At 38.9% G+C, this 14,864-nt stretch overlaps 2 protein-coding genes across 12 annotated transcripts in view; one reads left to right on the forward strand and one right to left on the reverse strand.

Moving 5' to 3' along the window:
• The window catches only part of dtna (dystrobrevin, alpha), a 52,113-nt gene extending 38,715 nt beyond the window's left edge, over positions 1–13,398 (reverse strand). For 9 of the 11 annotated variants that reach the window (XR_005008485.1, XR_005008486.1, XR_005008487.1 and 6 more), the window contains exon 1: positions 8,390–8,501. Coding sequence is in view for 7 of the 11 variants with exons in the window: in XM_036592235.1 (XP_036448128.1) it covers positions 8,390–8,406 (17 nt within the window). In the remaining 4 variants the exon portion in view is untranslated. Of the gene's footprint in view, positions 1–8,389; positions 8,604–13,184 lie in introns of those variants that run through there. The other 2 variants (XM_036592219.1, XM_036592190.1) reach the window with 2 other exon arrangements.
• A 360-nt stretch (positions 13,399–13,758) lies between these two features.
• Positions 13,759–14,864, forward strand: part of LOC118822859 (coiled-coil domain-containing protein 178) — a 57,853-nt gene continuing 56,747 nt past the window's right edge. Inside the window, exon 1 of the mRNA XM_036592177.1 lies at positions 13,759–14,052. The gene's annotated coding sequence lies outside the window, so the exon portion shown is untranslated. The remainder of the gene's footprint in view (positions 14,053–14,864) is intronic.

The raw sequence follows: 14,864 nt of genomic DNA on the forward strand, positions 1-14,864 counted from the left end.
TGCAGTCCAGACCTGTCACATGCAGAAAACATTTGGCGCACTATGAAACAAATAACCTGACAAAGCAGCTGAAATCCTATATCAAACAAGAATGGAAAACATTTCACTTTCAAAACTACAGCAATTGGTCTCCTCAGTTCCCAAACGCTTACAGAGTGTTGTTAAAAGGTCTTGCACGGTTGTTAGAAGTTGCATTTCCTCTATATCTTTTAAGAATGCTCTGTTTTTTCACCTAGTTTCCTTTGACTTTCCCCTTCCTTATGCAAGGGGATTATCTTTTATCTAATCTCCTCAGAAACAACTCCTGAAAAATGAATAACTTGTACTTAACAGTCACTTTGACTGGAAATTAAATATATTAATGGTGGTCTCTTACTTTTGCATGGTACTGTAAATGATACATTGCCCAGTCCTAACTGCAAATTAGAAAACTCACATTTACAACTAAAGAAAATCAAATTCAGCTGAATCTCTGCAAGAAATGTTTTGAATAGAGCTGTGCAACGAGGACACATCTGTAGTCATGCGATTTTAAGAGTCATGTTCTCCACTAAGAGATCTCAGAGAGACTGCCACACAGACAAGGCTGATCACAATGGTGGAGAGAATGCTGAAGCCATGGCTGACTGCACAGCGTCCCATGCAATCTAATACAGCCCTTCTGATCATGTGGTACATTGCTACAGCAACAGAAAGCCCAACCATGCCTATCCCAAAAGGACGGGGGAATGTTTCCTCCATTCCTTTGTGAGAAGAAGGTTCTACTACAGACATACAGAACAGTAAGTGATGGAGTATCTTCTCACAATCAAGTCGGTCTTCACAGTTAGGTGCAAATCTCTGGCCTCACAACAATTCAGTTCTTAGGAAAATGATTCAGTGAAACATGAAGTCTCAAATTTCAGCATGAATTGATTTAAACAGATTTAGAATTACTTTTAGAAGTAAATGGAATACACAAATGTGATTGGAGGAACTGCTTACATGGTAGAGAAATCAATAATTACGGTACAATACATTTTCGTACACATAGTCTTAATTGTTTGCTTTGGTCAAAACATGAGGGTATGCTAGAGATGGGCAATATGACCAAAATATAACATCATGGTATTTTAAGATATTTTCATGAAATACAACAAGCATCACAATATTTAGTTTGTCTGAATATTTACAATATTTGCGGATTAAAGCATAGCAGTTAGACAGAATTAATCACATTACATCAATATCACAATAATGATAAGTATCGTCATACTGCCCACCGCATGCTTCGATGAATATTGTTATAATAAATTATAATACATTCTAACATTCCAAAATCAATACCACTGAATTGTCCTTTTCACACTGATGCAATCTTACAGCAAATAGTTTGTTAAATCACTGAGATCTGCAACACTGGTATTTTAGGAGCAATATTCCTGTTCTTGATTCGGGCAGGCTGATTAATCATGAATCATGGGCAAACACATATATGCATTTATACATATTTTGGTGAAAATCATGTAGTTCTATGTGTAATCATGCTGCTCCCTTTTTCAAACATTTTTTAAATATAATAAAAAACCGCAACATAATCGTTACACCGTCAAATACAACTCAAGCACTAAACCATGAGTGTCTGGGGCTGTCACCGTTCATTATATTAGTACTCAAGTAATCTACTGATTATTTTAAAAAATTAACCAAATAATCAGAGGGCCAAACAATAAAAATGAACTGAACAATAACAAACCATCCAATGCCTTCCAAAGGTTCCAAAATACTCTACTGGAGAAAGATAATCAATGTGGCTAACCATACATACAAATAAATGTGTTTCTTACCATAAGAGAGACCTGTAGGAGAACTTAAATCTTATATTGCGAAAAGCCAAATCGTAAATAATTTATTTTTAAGTTTTCTAACATATAATTCATACCCCAGTCCATACAGTCTATATATATAAACTATAATGCTAAAATAGTTAATACTGAATTCAGTTTTGTGATGTCATGAAAACCAATGCGTGTATGCGTGTATATATATATATATATATATATATATATATATATATATAAAATAATGTACACACACACACGTAAAAAAGTTCAGATGCTGCAATGATGACAACTCAGCTTGTTATCAGTGCACAGTTCAAAAGCCAGCATCCGTGAGGATATGAGGGTGCATTAGTGTATATGGCATGGGTGACTTGTACATCTGTGAAGGCACCATTAACGCTATACACAGGTTTTGGCAACATATGCTGCCATTCAACATCTTTTTCAGGGAAGGCCTTTCTTATTTCAGCAAAACAATGCCAAATCACATACTACATGTATTACAACAGCATTGCTCTGTATTAAAAGAGTCCGGGTGCTAAACTGGCCTTCCTGCAGTCCAGATCTGTCACCCATTGAAAACATCTGCTGCATTATAAAATAAAAAATATGATAAAGGAGACTTAAACTATTAAGCAGCTGAAATTCAGTTTTAAGCAAGAATGGGAAAACGTTTCACTTTCTAAACCAATTAGTCTCATATATATATATATATATATATACGAGACTTAAGAAACTTGCAAGTCAGTGTTCATAGGTACCTCACTACTTGTGTATCAGTGCCGACTTTTAGCCCCAGACAAACAATATTTATACAGCATTCTGGACTTTAGCCAGATAGCAATGAACTAGGCTAAAAATAGTCATGAATTATATGTTATATATGTCCTTCCAGCCTAAAATAACACAAACACGGAACAACTGCAGCAGAAATTAACTCAGCATTCTGGGGACACGCCAGCTTTCTTCCAGGGGAGAACAGACATTTGATTAAAGAGAATAAACTGACAGCATCAGAATAAAAAAATATATCATCATCACAAACAAAACAGCTATGAGAGCATTGCTAACATGCTCCACTTCTTGTCACAAATTATGACTGTTTTGGTAAGAAAAGAGAGGGCAGTCCATTTTTATTTCAAAGATGATGTTTTCCCATTATGCTTCTCTTTGTTAGTATTCAAACTTGATGGAACTATTTGAAGGTCAGGACAAACTGTGGCCTTGATTTGAAAATATCTGTAGAATTTGAAAGTGATTGCTACAGAGTTCTGCACAGAATTCAATCAAGTAACCAATTAACCCTTATTTAAACTCAGAGTACATTCATTTACAGTGTAGCCAAGCCAATAAAGAAATCAGGGATTAAACAATTTGGACTGTAAAAACAAATCAAATGCTAATAAATAACAGATCTAATAGGGATAAAATAAATACAAAAATAGTTAATGAAAAAAAAAGGAATAGATGTAAAACAACACCTTGGCACTAGCTAAGAAGCAAAAGTTGATTATAAAATGAATAAAAACAATAATAAAAGTGACAAAATAACTAAAACATACCAAAATCATATTAAAAGATAATTAAAACAGTTGCAGGCTGAGTGGAGGTGGTTAGAGACTAAAGGTTTAAAATGTTTTAAACGACTCCAGCCAAAACAAAAAGCTGTAGCAACCGCTACATCTGATGTAAAAAAGATTTCACACATCCTACAGCAGTGCTGCAGTAATCTCTAGAGTGAAAGAAAACTGCATTGTGATGAAGGTGGGAGGAACTTTTAAAAAACTGCTAAGGGGTGGATTTGTGATGGCGGGTTTTTTAAAATGCTATTTGTTTTAAATGCGGGTGAATACAGAAGGAAGGCAGGTAGCTAACGCTTTAACATGGTGTCTAAATGGGGTAACTGCAGTAACTGTATTCAAATCATCATTCCAATGAAGAGAATGTGTTACTCAAATGTCAGAAATAACCCATCAGAAGGACAACAAGCTAAAAGTTAAAACTAGTGGAGTGGCTTCTTTTCATTGGCTGAGAGGGTAAAAACCTTGCCACTAGCATTAATTTGTACTAAATAAAGACAGAACTACTTTTTCTACACAACTAAGGTAGGCGTTACACCAATGCCTGTGTACTGGCTAGCAGTAAAAATTGGTTGAACCCAAAGGGAAACAACCATTGTGAATTTCCACAATGCATGCTGAGTATTCTTGTGAGAAAACATTGATGAATGGAAACATAAAAACAGCAACACCTTTAACAGCATATTCAGCTGATACTGACCAAGATCCTTGCTATATGAAAAACTATACAAGATGTAACCTACTGCTGCATGATTTGGAGACACAATACTAACACTGACTATAAATGCTGACATGCTTTGCCATGTAGTAAAAATTAACTGCAGAATTAATAATCAGACATGGATAAAGATTTGTCTGCATTATTTTGACCAAAACAATTTACTGATTTACACAGAAATTATTTCCTGTATCCTGCCGACTGCGCCAAAATGTGGCGGCCCCGTTATTTTATACCAGACTACGCCACCCCTTGGTTTATACCTAGAGCAAAGGGGAGCTCTGACCCCAGTAAATTCACAAATGCAGGTTCAAGAAAATACAAAAATACAATCTTGATTAAAGAAAGCTGAGGTCATACACTGACTGTCAGTTCTACTGGGGCTGCTTCAGTAGCGCCAGTAGTACTGTGAATATTTTTAGTACAGGTTTTTTATTTATTTTTATGGTTTGTTTTATAAACCGTTCTGACAGTCAGTGTATGACCTCAGCTTTCTTTAATAAAGATTTTATTTTTGTATTTTCCTGAACCTGGATTTGTGAATTTACTGCGGTCAGAGCTCCCCTTTACTCTAGGTATAAACCAAGGGGTGGTGTAGTCTGGTATACAATAACGGGGCCGCCACATTTTGGCGCAGTCGGCAGGATACTTGCTGAGGTTGTCTCCCTGTCAGTTTGGTGAATAATTAAGCTGTGGGTATTAGAGCAGCATCAGTTTGTGTGTTTGGTGGTGGAGAACAGCAGCTGGACATCAACGGAAAAGGACCCCACTGGTGAAAAGTTCGCACATGGAGGGCGAGCTGCAGAGGTTGCGGGAGCAAGTGGAGCAGCTCCACGCAAAAAATGAGAGACTTTCCTTGGCAGCAAATGGAGGTACTGGGGACAGTGTAAGAGAAAATGGAACCCAACCTGTACGGCGGGAACAGGCACTTTACTTGCCAAGAAAAAGAAAGTGCCCTAAGTTTTCCGGTTTAGCAGCAGCAGGGGCCCTTTCCGTGGAGGAGTGGGTTGAAGAAGTTCAAAGCTGTATTAGATCTCGATATATGTCAGATTTAGATAAAGCTTTGTTTTTATATGACCATTTAGAGGGCGAGGCTCGCAACGAAACCAAATATAGACCCTCAGCAATCAGAGAGATTCCTGATGAAATTATCACCGTTTTAAAAGAGGTGTATGGGTGTACCAAGTCTTACGCATACTGGCAGCAACGTTTTTTGATAGGAAGCAACGGGAGGGTGAGTCTTTATTTGAGTTTTCACACGCACTGATGGAACTCATGGACAGGGAAAAACAATGTAAGAGTGATTCCATTGCTAACTTTAATATGGTTTTAAGGGACCAGTTCTGCGAGAATGTTAGGGACCACACTTCACGTCGGGAGCTTAAGAGACTTGTGCGAGCTGATGGGGATATGTCTCTTTTAGATGTTCGACGTGGAGCCATCAGGTGGATGGAGGAGGGCCAGCCAGGTCGTGACAGGGGTCATCGTGCTCTTGGGCGTAGCAATGAAATTCAGTTAATGTACCAATGTGAAGCTGTAGTTACACCATCATCTGAGTTAGCTGAGCTAAAAGAGATAGTTTTAAAACAACAAGCTCAGCTGGATCCTTTGGTTAGACATTTGGGTCCCCTAACAGTACTACTTGGGCTTTCTCTGTACCTAGAGGTAGTCGTTTTAAATGTACTCCTGATGGCCAACATGCTCGCCTTAGATGTGATAGACCACGGTATATAGCCCGTTACTGCCCGACTGCCCCCCCTCCAAGTAGCAGCAGACTGACTCCCCCTGTCCCGCATAGCAGTTCCACTAGTCAGCCAAAAAACTAGAAGCACCCAGTGTGCAGAGCTACACACTGGGAGAAGAAGGCTCTGGCTCAGCTTCTCATTGCCCTCCTTCTTATGGCCATTTAGTGGGGAATTGTCCTGTGTTATGTGTGTCCATGGGAGATGTACCAGTTCATTGCTTAATTGACACCGGGTCAATGGTTACAACTATAACAGAGAGTTTCTTTTCTAAGCATCTTCCTCACTTGCAAACAAAAGACTGTAAGTGACTAGGCCTTAAGGCTGCTAATGGGCTAGATATACCCTACATAGGCTATATTGAGTTGGATGTGGTGGTTCTTCGGCAGTGCATTCTCCGAAGGGGAATCCTAATTGTCAAAGATCCTGAGAATGTTACCCTTAGAGGCCGTAAGGCGATTACGCCAGGCATATTGGGGATGAACGTACTTGGGGACTGTTATCGGAATCTTTTTGAACAGCATGGCTCCCAGCTTTTTCATTCCCCCCCAGTGCAGTCGGCAGTCCCGGCGGTTCGGCATGCTTTGCGACACTGCCAGAGGTTGAAGCCATTCTGAATGCCTCTAAGCCCTTCAAGGTTAAAGTGCATGGAAGGTCCGCAGTTCGCATTGGGGCCGGCACTCTGTCGATGGTTCCTGTCACATGTCCCCAGCTAGAGTCAAGAGAGTTCTTGTTGGAACCTTTGGACTTTCAAGATGGTCATCTGCCCGAAGGCCTGGTTGTGTCCCCTATTCTTGTCTCTGCTAAGAAAGGTCTTTTGTATGCCCCGATGGTTAATGTCGGTAATACTGACGTGTGGCTTCCCCCTTGCCATGTAATCGGCACTGTACAGTGTGTGGTAGCAACATCAGTGGCAGCACCAACATTCATCACTGTTGATCCTTCTTGGGAAGACTGTCTGGCGGTTGTCTCTGTACAAGAGGTGGTTGTGTGCACTAGCCCTTGTGATGATCTCTCTGTTCCGGATCTTGAGGATTTGACGGAGCAGCAGGTTACACAGGTTAAGTATAGGTAGTATATTTTCCAAAGGAGAAGAAGACTTGGGGTGTACTACTCTGATTACTCACGAGATCCAAATGCTGGATGATGTCCCAGTGCGCCAGCCTTATCGACGGATTCCTCCTTCTCAGTATGACACTGCTCACATTAAACAAAGCTGTTGGACAATCAGGTTATCAGAGAAAGCTGTAGTCCTTACTCTTCTCCCATCGTCTTGGTGACAAAGAAAGATGGAAGCCTGCGGCTTTGCGTTGACTATCGAGTCAACTATTGGCCAGTGGGTATAATCAAGTGCCTGTTGCTGAGTGTAGCTTCTAGCTGTGGCGGCTAGTATTATTGCTGCTTCGTATTACTGCTGCTAAGAGATGTGTTTTACAGTGCAATCATCTATGTTAGACTTCAGTCCATGTTCCTGAGCCAGGCTATCAAGTTATTCTTGAACTTGGAAAAGTACACTAATTTGTTTATCTGTTTGTGCCTTATGAGGGATGAATGTTAAAAATGCCCTGTGTCTTTCTCTTGTGTATTTTACTAGATTGACTACAGCGTATACCCTGTGCCAGTTGCTGTTCTCCTACCACTTTTATTTTTCTGTCTTTTTTTTATGAGTTTAATTGAGATGCTGCTCTAACTTTTTAAGAAAGTATCTTATTGCCTAAGCTTCCCTCTAGCCTGCGGCCATATGTCAGACTTACTGTCATACAATATTATACTGAATAAAAGATTGTTGATAATTTAATGGAAGATGTCGGTAATAATTTATAAAGGATGTAAAACCTACAGTTGCAAACACCAATAAGCAAACTCCAGTACGAATTTCAAAACATTACATGCAGTATTATGGCAAAACAACAACCAACACCTCACTCCTCGACTCAACTCTGGCCGAACCCAGTCCAAATGATTGTTTATTCCAGCCTCACTTGCCAACACATGGATTAAACTATCAGAGAGAAACAGGGATATGATCTGGCAATCTCACAAATTGAACTCTTCCAAGCCCATTCTTCTCATCAGCACTCAGCCTGAAATGCATGATTAAGTTCAGAGAATGTGCTGCCCCCAAACCATGAATACAGGAACGCAAGCCAATGACTGATATACTCATGAACAGCATGTTCACCAAGAAAAAAAAGAATCCACACAAATATCTTACAAGTTAAAGCAAAATATCCTAACATACCATAAATTCAACTAAGGCTGCTGCTACTGCTTGTTTTACTAACTGAGTAGCCTGGCAATTATTCTGACAATTACTTGAGTTACCAAGTTTTTAAAAAGCTCAATAATCAAGGAGGTACATTTTAAATGGGTTGAGTATTCAAACTTAAACTAATTGTTATAGCCCTAAATTCAACAGTGAGCAGACACTTGACTTTGCAGTCAAGTCAAACAAATTGACACAACATGAAAACATAGCAAGGTTTTTTTTTTAAGGCAACACAGTATGCATGCATGAAGACGTACCCTTCAGAGAGCACCATGGTCCACTTCTCTCGTGTATGTACACTAAAGTTCTGTTGCCTGTAATGTTGCTCCTGCTTTAGATGTCCCCCTTGCTTCTCAACAGGCCTACCACCACAACAAAAGCAGTGCAGTGAGGCGAGAGTGGCTTGTTGAAATTAGAAACTGTCAGGCTCCAGCTTGCGCTGTCTATCTTTAACTTCAAATGAGCGAAGCTCACATTCTTGCCCAACTCAGCCAGCTCCCTTAGCTCCAGCCTCAGTTGCTATGTCTCTCGGAGCTCCACTGGCGCCTCTCTCTTTACACCATCATAACGTATGGACATAACGAAATAAAGACGTTACAATCTAAAAGCTTGCTAAGGATCGCTGTAATTTATGGCCTATAAGGTTACAGGGGTGGTGACCACTACTCTAAAGGGTGCAAGTGGGAAAGTCCTCAATTAATGGAGCTCAAAGTTTAAAAAATTACTGGTGTGCATAAAGTGTTTCATACTCACTGACATCCTCAATATAAATTAAACATTATTACCAAGACCTACTTGATGAAAAACATGATGAATAGTGGGACTCCTCCTAAAAAAGCATTTGACAGAAAAAAATGTAAATATTAGAGTTTTGCACAAAGGTTTCTGTTTTCATGCTGATGTAATTGGTTGGGCACAAGCACATTTTTCTCCAGTTGCTATTCTGGTGGTCAGAAATAATAGCACCTACATTGACGCATTGCAACATCAACCATGACATTCAAAATCTGCCAGTGCAATGCTATTTTCGAATTCACTTTTGGTCCTTTTAGCACAAATTCAAATGTAAAATGGTATTTTGGTGCAAATGTCTAAGCCTTTTTTTTTAAATGCAGTTTTGTGGCTGTACCCTATTTATATCACCCATTTCATATAAAGAGACAATTTTACCCAGTCACACCATTTACTGAATCATTTTAGTTATAATAAATAAAAATAACTCAAATGCAAATGTGAATGACACAGCTAATGTGTATTTACGCATGCAATATCATTTAGGAGTACTTACTGTGATTATTATTAGTAAATAATTTACTGAATATTTGTCTATTTTATCATATTGTATTTTGCCAGCATTTGATCAACTCCCTAATGACCTAGTATTTCAGAGGATTCAGTGACATTCAGAAGAAAACTGTACAGAGGACAAAACGTGTTGGCTTTGGAACCTTTTTGTTTACAACAGGGCACTGAGAGGTCTATTGCTAGCCAATGTATAAAGGCCTCTGCTTCCACTGTTTACAGTGCCAGTCAAATGTAGCAGTGCTTCCAAATGTCCCATTTCTTCAAGTTTCTGACTTTTGGCATTTAGAATTCCATCTGTATTTGCTGGGGGCAACATACCTCCACTCATGTTCTTCTGCTTTTTAGCAAATCATAAAGTTTACCTTAAAACCAAGAACGCAAATGTTTTAGATACTCTCAGTTTTACATACACATCTATCTGTCTACAGGGCACCTGTATTCACTTACCATAGCTAATGGGGAAATGTACTGCCATGTTCCCTTTTTAAAGGCCTGCAGAATCTTAGGGAATTGCCCTAAATAAAAGCATCACAATTCACATGTACTCAGGGCAGCAGCTGCTAGTAAAATTCAGGTTGCGATGGAACTTCAATCGGTCATCACAAACTGCAAGTAATCTGGAAAGCCCAGTTAGTTTATGACGCATTTATACAACTGTTTTCCAGGAAAGTTTTTTTGAAAATTAGCTCAAGAAATATCCAAGAAATTACTGTTTACACGCTGATGTCACAAATTTTCCTTTTGTTTATCTTCTAGTGGATGAGATGTTCTGTGAATTATTTAGACAAAAGTTGTTTACAAAGTTGACTTATGTATATCGTTTTCCTTTCAAGAGCTAGGCTAATGTTTATAGATTTAAAACACTGAGATTCAGATATAATAAATTTTTGTTATTCCACCCACCACAGCTTTCCCACATTGTAACCCCACACTTCTGTGTTGAAAAGTGTATCTTGGCCATGTTTGTACTTTCAAGCCTTTATACTAAACTTGAACAAATGCATTTCTTATTTTGTCACAGATAAGGTGGGAATTCCTGGAAGGGGATTTTTTTTTAAACAGTCATTCACAGTGTTTTGATGTGAAATGGTGCATTGTGGAAAAAGCAGTGGTCGCAAAGTCCACAATACAAATATAGCCAGTATTGTGAATATCCAAAACAACCAGTGTCAAGTGGATTTTTATATTTAAACTTGATACTGGTAAAATAATGTAAATCTGGAAAAACACAAGCTTGCTTTGGGTACTATTTTGCGATACAACCCCCTTCATGTACCTCAATGCCATGAAAATGTTCACAATTGTATGTTGTGGGCCAAATCCTACACCGAAACTACTGCAAAATAATGTCTCAGGCATCAGGCTGTGTATTTGCAACTATTTCATTAAAATAACTTTGTGAGGTAGCTTTTGGAGGCTTCAGACATCTGGTTCCTGTCACCATCATCCACCATTGAGAACAATTCTGATTCTAAGTTTCTCTAGAGTTCTGCATTTCATATCAAACCAATCTGACAGACATCTTAATATACACTCACCAAGCACTTTATTAGAAACATTACACTAGTATTGGGTAGGGCCTCTCTTAGTTCTCAAAACAGCCTCAATTCTTCATGGCATGGATTATACAAGATGTTGTAAACATTTCTTTGAGATTCTGGTCCACGTTAAAAGGACTGTAATCCCTGCAGGTTTTTTAGGTGCACTTTCATGGTGCGAATCTCCTGTTCTACCAAATCTCAAAAGTGTTCTATTGGATTCAGAACCAGTGACTGGGAAGGTCACTGAAGAACACTGAACTCACTGTCATGTTCTGCAAAACAATGAGACTACTTTTGCTTTGTGACATGGTGCGTTATCATGCTGGAATTAGAAGATGGGTAAACTGTGGTAAATTGTGGTCATGAAAGTCAGCAACAATACAACAATACACAAACAGGCTGTGGCATTTAAGCGATGATTGGAATTCATGGCGCCAAAGTGTGCCACGAAAACATTCCTCACACCATTACACCACCTCTACCAACCTGGACTGTTGACACAAAGCAGGTCGGGCCCAAGAATTCATGCTGTTAACACCAAATCTGACCCTAACATCTTTCTGCTGAGGAATACAGCGAAATTCATCAGACCAGGCTATGATTTTCCAGTCTTCAACTGTCCAGTTTTGGTGAGACTGAGCCTACTGTCCCCCCAGCTTTCTGTTCTTGGTTGACAGAATTGGAACCTGACGTGGCCTTCTGCTGTTGTAGCCTATCTGCCTCAACATGTGCATTCTGAGATGCTTTTCTGCTCACCACAATTACAAAAAGTGGCTTTTCTCGGTTTACCTTTCTCATCGACAAGGCATTTCTGTCCGCAGAACTGGCATTCACAAGATGTTTTCTACGTTATTGCACAATTCTGAGAAAATTTTAGAGATTACTGTGCAGGAAAATCCCAGCTCAGCAGTTATATCCAGAAACCAACCCGTCTGGCACCAACCATCATGCCACAGTCAAAATCAGTGAGATCACTGATGTAAACATTACCTGAAGTCACTGGCCCACATCTGCATGATTTTATGCACTACACTGTTGTCATACAATTGGCTGATTAGATAACTGCATGAATGAGTAGGTGTACAGGTGTTCCTAACAAAGTGCTTAGTGAGTGTATATATAAAAAGACACATGTAGGAACACTGGTCATTTTGCATGGTAAATAACACTAACTTGACCTAGATTTGATTTGTAGACATCACAGCCACTAATTCCAAGCAGTGCTACTGTAAAGAATATCCAAATCAGTATTAATATGCAAGCATATACCATAATAAATCATCCATTTTGTTTTGTGATAGTGTGTTACTGCAACCAACATGTTCAGGTGTTTTAATAAAGTGCTAGGTTTGTGTTTATATTGTCAGTGAATTATGAAATCCAGCAATTCCACAGATGTATCTATCACCACACCCCCTGCAACTAATTCAAATGTTTCTTGTTACAAAGACCATTACTCATCAAATGAGCACTCAAATGAATAACAGGTATTCGCTTTGTGTGGGCTGTCAGCACACTGACCAAACTTAGATGTTGTGAGCTGCTGATGGCTGGCCTGACAAATCTGACAAATCAGGGTTCATGCAATCTGACAGTAGATGTTTCTGTGGGGTGTGCTGTGACTGTAACAAAGGAAAGGCAATACTGTAAAACCTGAAGTTGGCTTGTCTCAAACTGGTTTGTTTTCACTCATGTCTTGATTTACTCATGCTTTATACTGGTATAGAATATATTTGTGATCCATAAATTCTGTTGGTTAGGTTACGTGAGCAGTAGGCGTTCATGATCAGTTATCATTTTGGCAAAATTGTGCAACAGAACTCCACAGTAACATTAACCAAGCAATTTAAAGCATCAGACAGATCTGAAGTCCACTGCAAACAATGTAACAACGATAATACAGCACATAAAAAAAAACAGCATGTGACGTAAAACTGTCACGCTGACTACGTTTCTAAAGCCCTATTTTGTATTTTACTATTTTATTCGGCCCTGGAGATGCTCTTTTCTTCTTTTGCCACATGAAAAAACTGCAGAAAATGTTTTGTTTTTACATTGCTAGCTCCGTCAGTTTATGTACAAAAGCTAAAACAATTCAGACAGTGAAAGTATGTTCCAGTTTCATTGTCAGATGTTTCATTGTCGGGCTTTGCTAGCACAGTGATAGCATAGCTAGGATCCAGCTTGCAGTGCACTTGCTACTCACCAGGCTTCCACGGCATCATCGCGAAAATTGTTTGCAGCTGAAACTGTGGTGTCCCCCTTGTCTGCCTGCACAATAACAATACATGTTATTGATATCAAACTACAGTGTCGCTGGTTTTGACCATATAGCAGCTGTAAGTACGAACTACAACCGAATTCAGTTCGGCTCTCGTCTTGCCTGCTACAGCAAGGTCTGTTTCAATGACGTAATGCGGAATCTTTCCACGGGGCTGCGCACAAGCTTTGTTTATACAAAAAGGCTCATTTAGTGCGATTAAAAAGATATTTATATCTAATATAACGTTTGATAGACACGATTTATTCATTGTCAGACACGTTTCTGAAATTATTCCTACTCCTACCTGAGCTAAGATATGTCTATCAAAGTGCGCTTGTGAGTAATTAAAACAGTTCTGCGCAGTTTTGTGCTACCTTCAAAGAAAATGAACAGCAAACGTTTTGCGCAGTGCGGCGCAGACTACTTTGTCAAATTTGGCTTTGATTTAAAGCACATTTGCAAAAGTTTTGAGAGGGAGTTGTTTACTTGTGTTTCACTTTTCACTTACGTCCTCGCATCCCACAGCATGTAATGTTATCTGTACACAACGCTTTACTGGGTTTGTTTGCTTGTTGCTTAGGAACCGTTCCACAACTAACGCTAGCAAACTTAGTCAGACAGAAATGGAAGATATAACTTACATCACCTAGATATGGTTGGATATTTATTGTTAACGTTAGCTAAGACTAACCTCGCTCTTCAGAGTAAGTGAGATAGCCGTCTATCACAAAGAAGAGACACTAGAATGAAAATTCTGTAAATGTTACAGAAAAGGTTGGCCATCCGGCGCTCTGGGTTTGGACACATACAGGTGAGGTCTCTAGCTAGCTCGCTATGACTAACTTGAATCCCGCTCTTACTAATTTAATAAAACCTCTGACAACAAGGAAAATGTGTGAAAAATTCCTTAAGTTGTTTTTAAGTTGCAAAAAGAAGCACAAGCTCAAACGTTCAGTTTATTTACTCTCTTTTCTTTTTCAGCTTAACTAGTGTAGTTTTCAACAGCATAGTACCACGAAAAATATGGTTAGCTAATTGGTTTTAAACGCCAAGCAAAATTATTTATCCACTAAGCAGTTCACGAAACCGATTCTTTCCAAATGTCCGTGTTAATGGATCGAACGTCTGATTCAATGAATCATTACAGAGAGAACCTGTAAGCGAATTCAAAGTTACTCTTAATGTTACAAGGTGGCATTTTATGATATTATTTTATGAAATTAGGTTGTGCAAAAAGAATTCGAATTTTAGTAGTAGTAGTAGTCTTCCGTTATGTTTATAACGGAAATAAAAGTGTATAAGCTACAAAATAGTCTGATTCAGTTGTGCGTCTGAATCCGTTTGACCGATTTATGAAAAGAACCGATTCAAAACTATTCGTTCTAGAGTTCTCATCAATACCACATACAGCCTGCTAGCAAAATATCTCTTATTAAGTTATTTTATCGAAAGAGTTCTGTTAATAAAGATCTTACTTTGTGTCAGCAACACTTGATTCCTGACCGCAGTGGCCGTTTAAAGAAATAATCCATCTGTTCCTAGAAAAAGTGCTAGTTTACATTTTCAAAAAAACATATGCCCACTGTCTCTCTATGGACAGTACTGTTTTAGCTGTGGTCTATT

The sequence above is a fragment of the Colossoma macropomum genome, unplaced genomic scaffold (genome assembly GCF_904425465.1).
Source record: "Colossoma macropomum unplaced genomic scaffold, Colossoma_macropomum, whole genome shotgun sequence".
NCBI classification, from domain to species: Eukaryota; Metazoa; Chordata; class Actinopteri; order Characiformes; family Serrasalmidae; genus Colossoma; species Colossoma macropomum.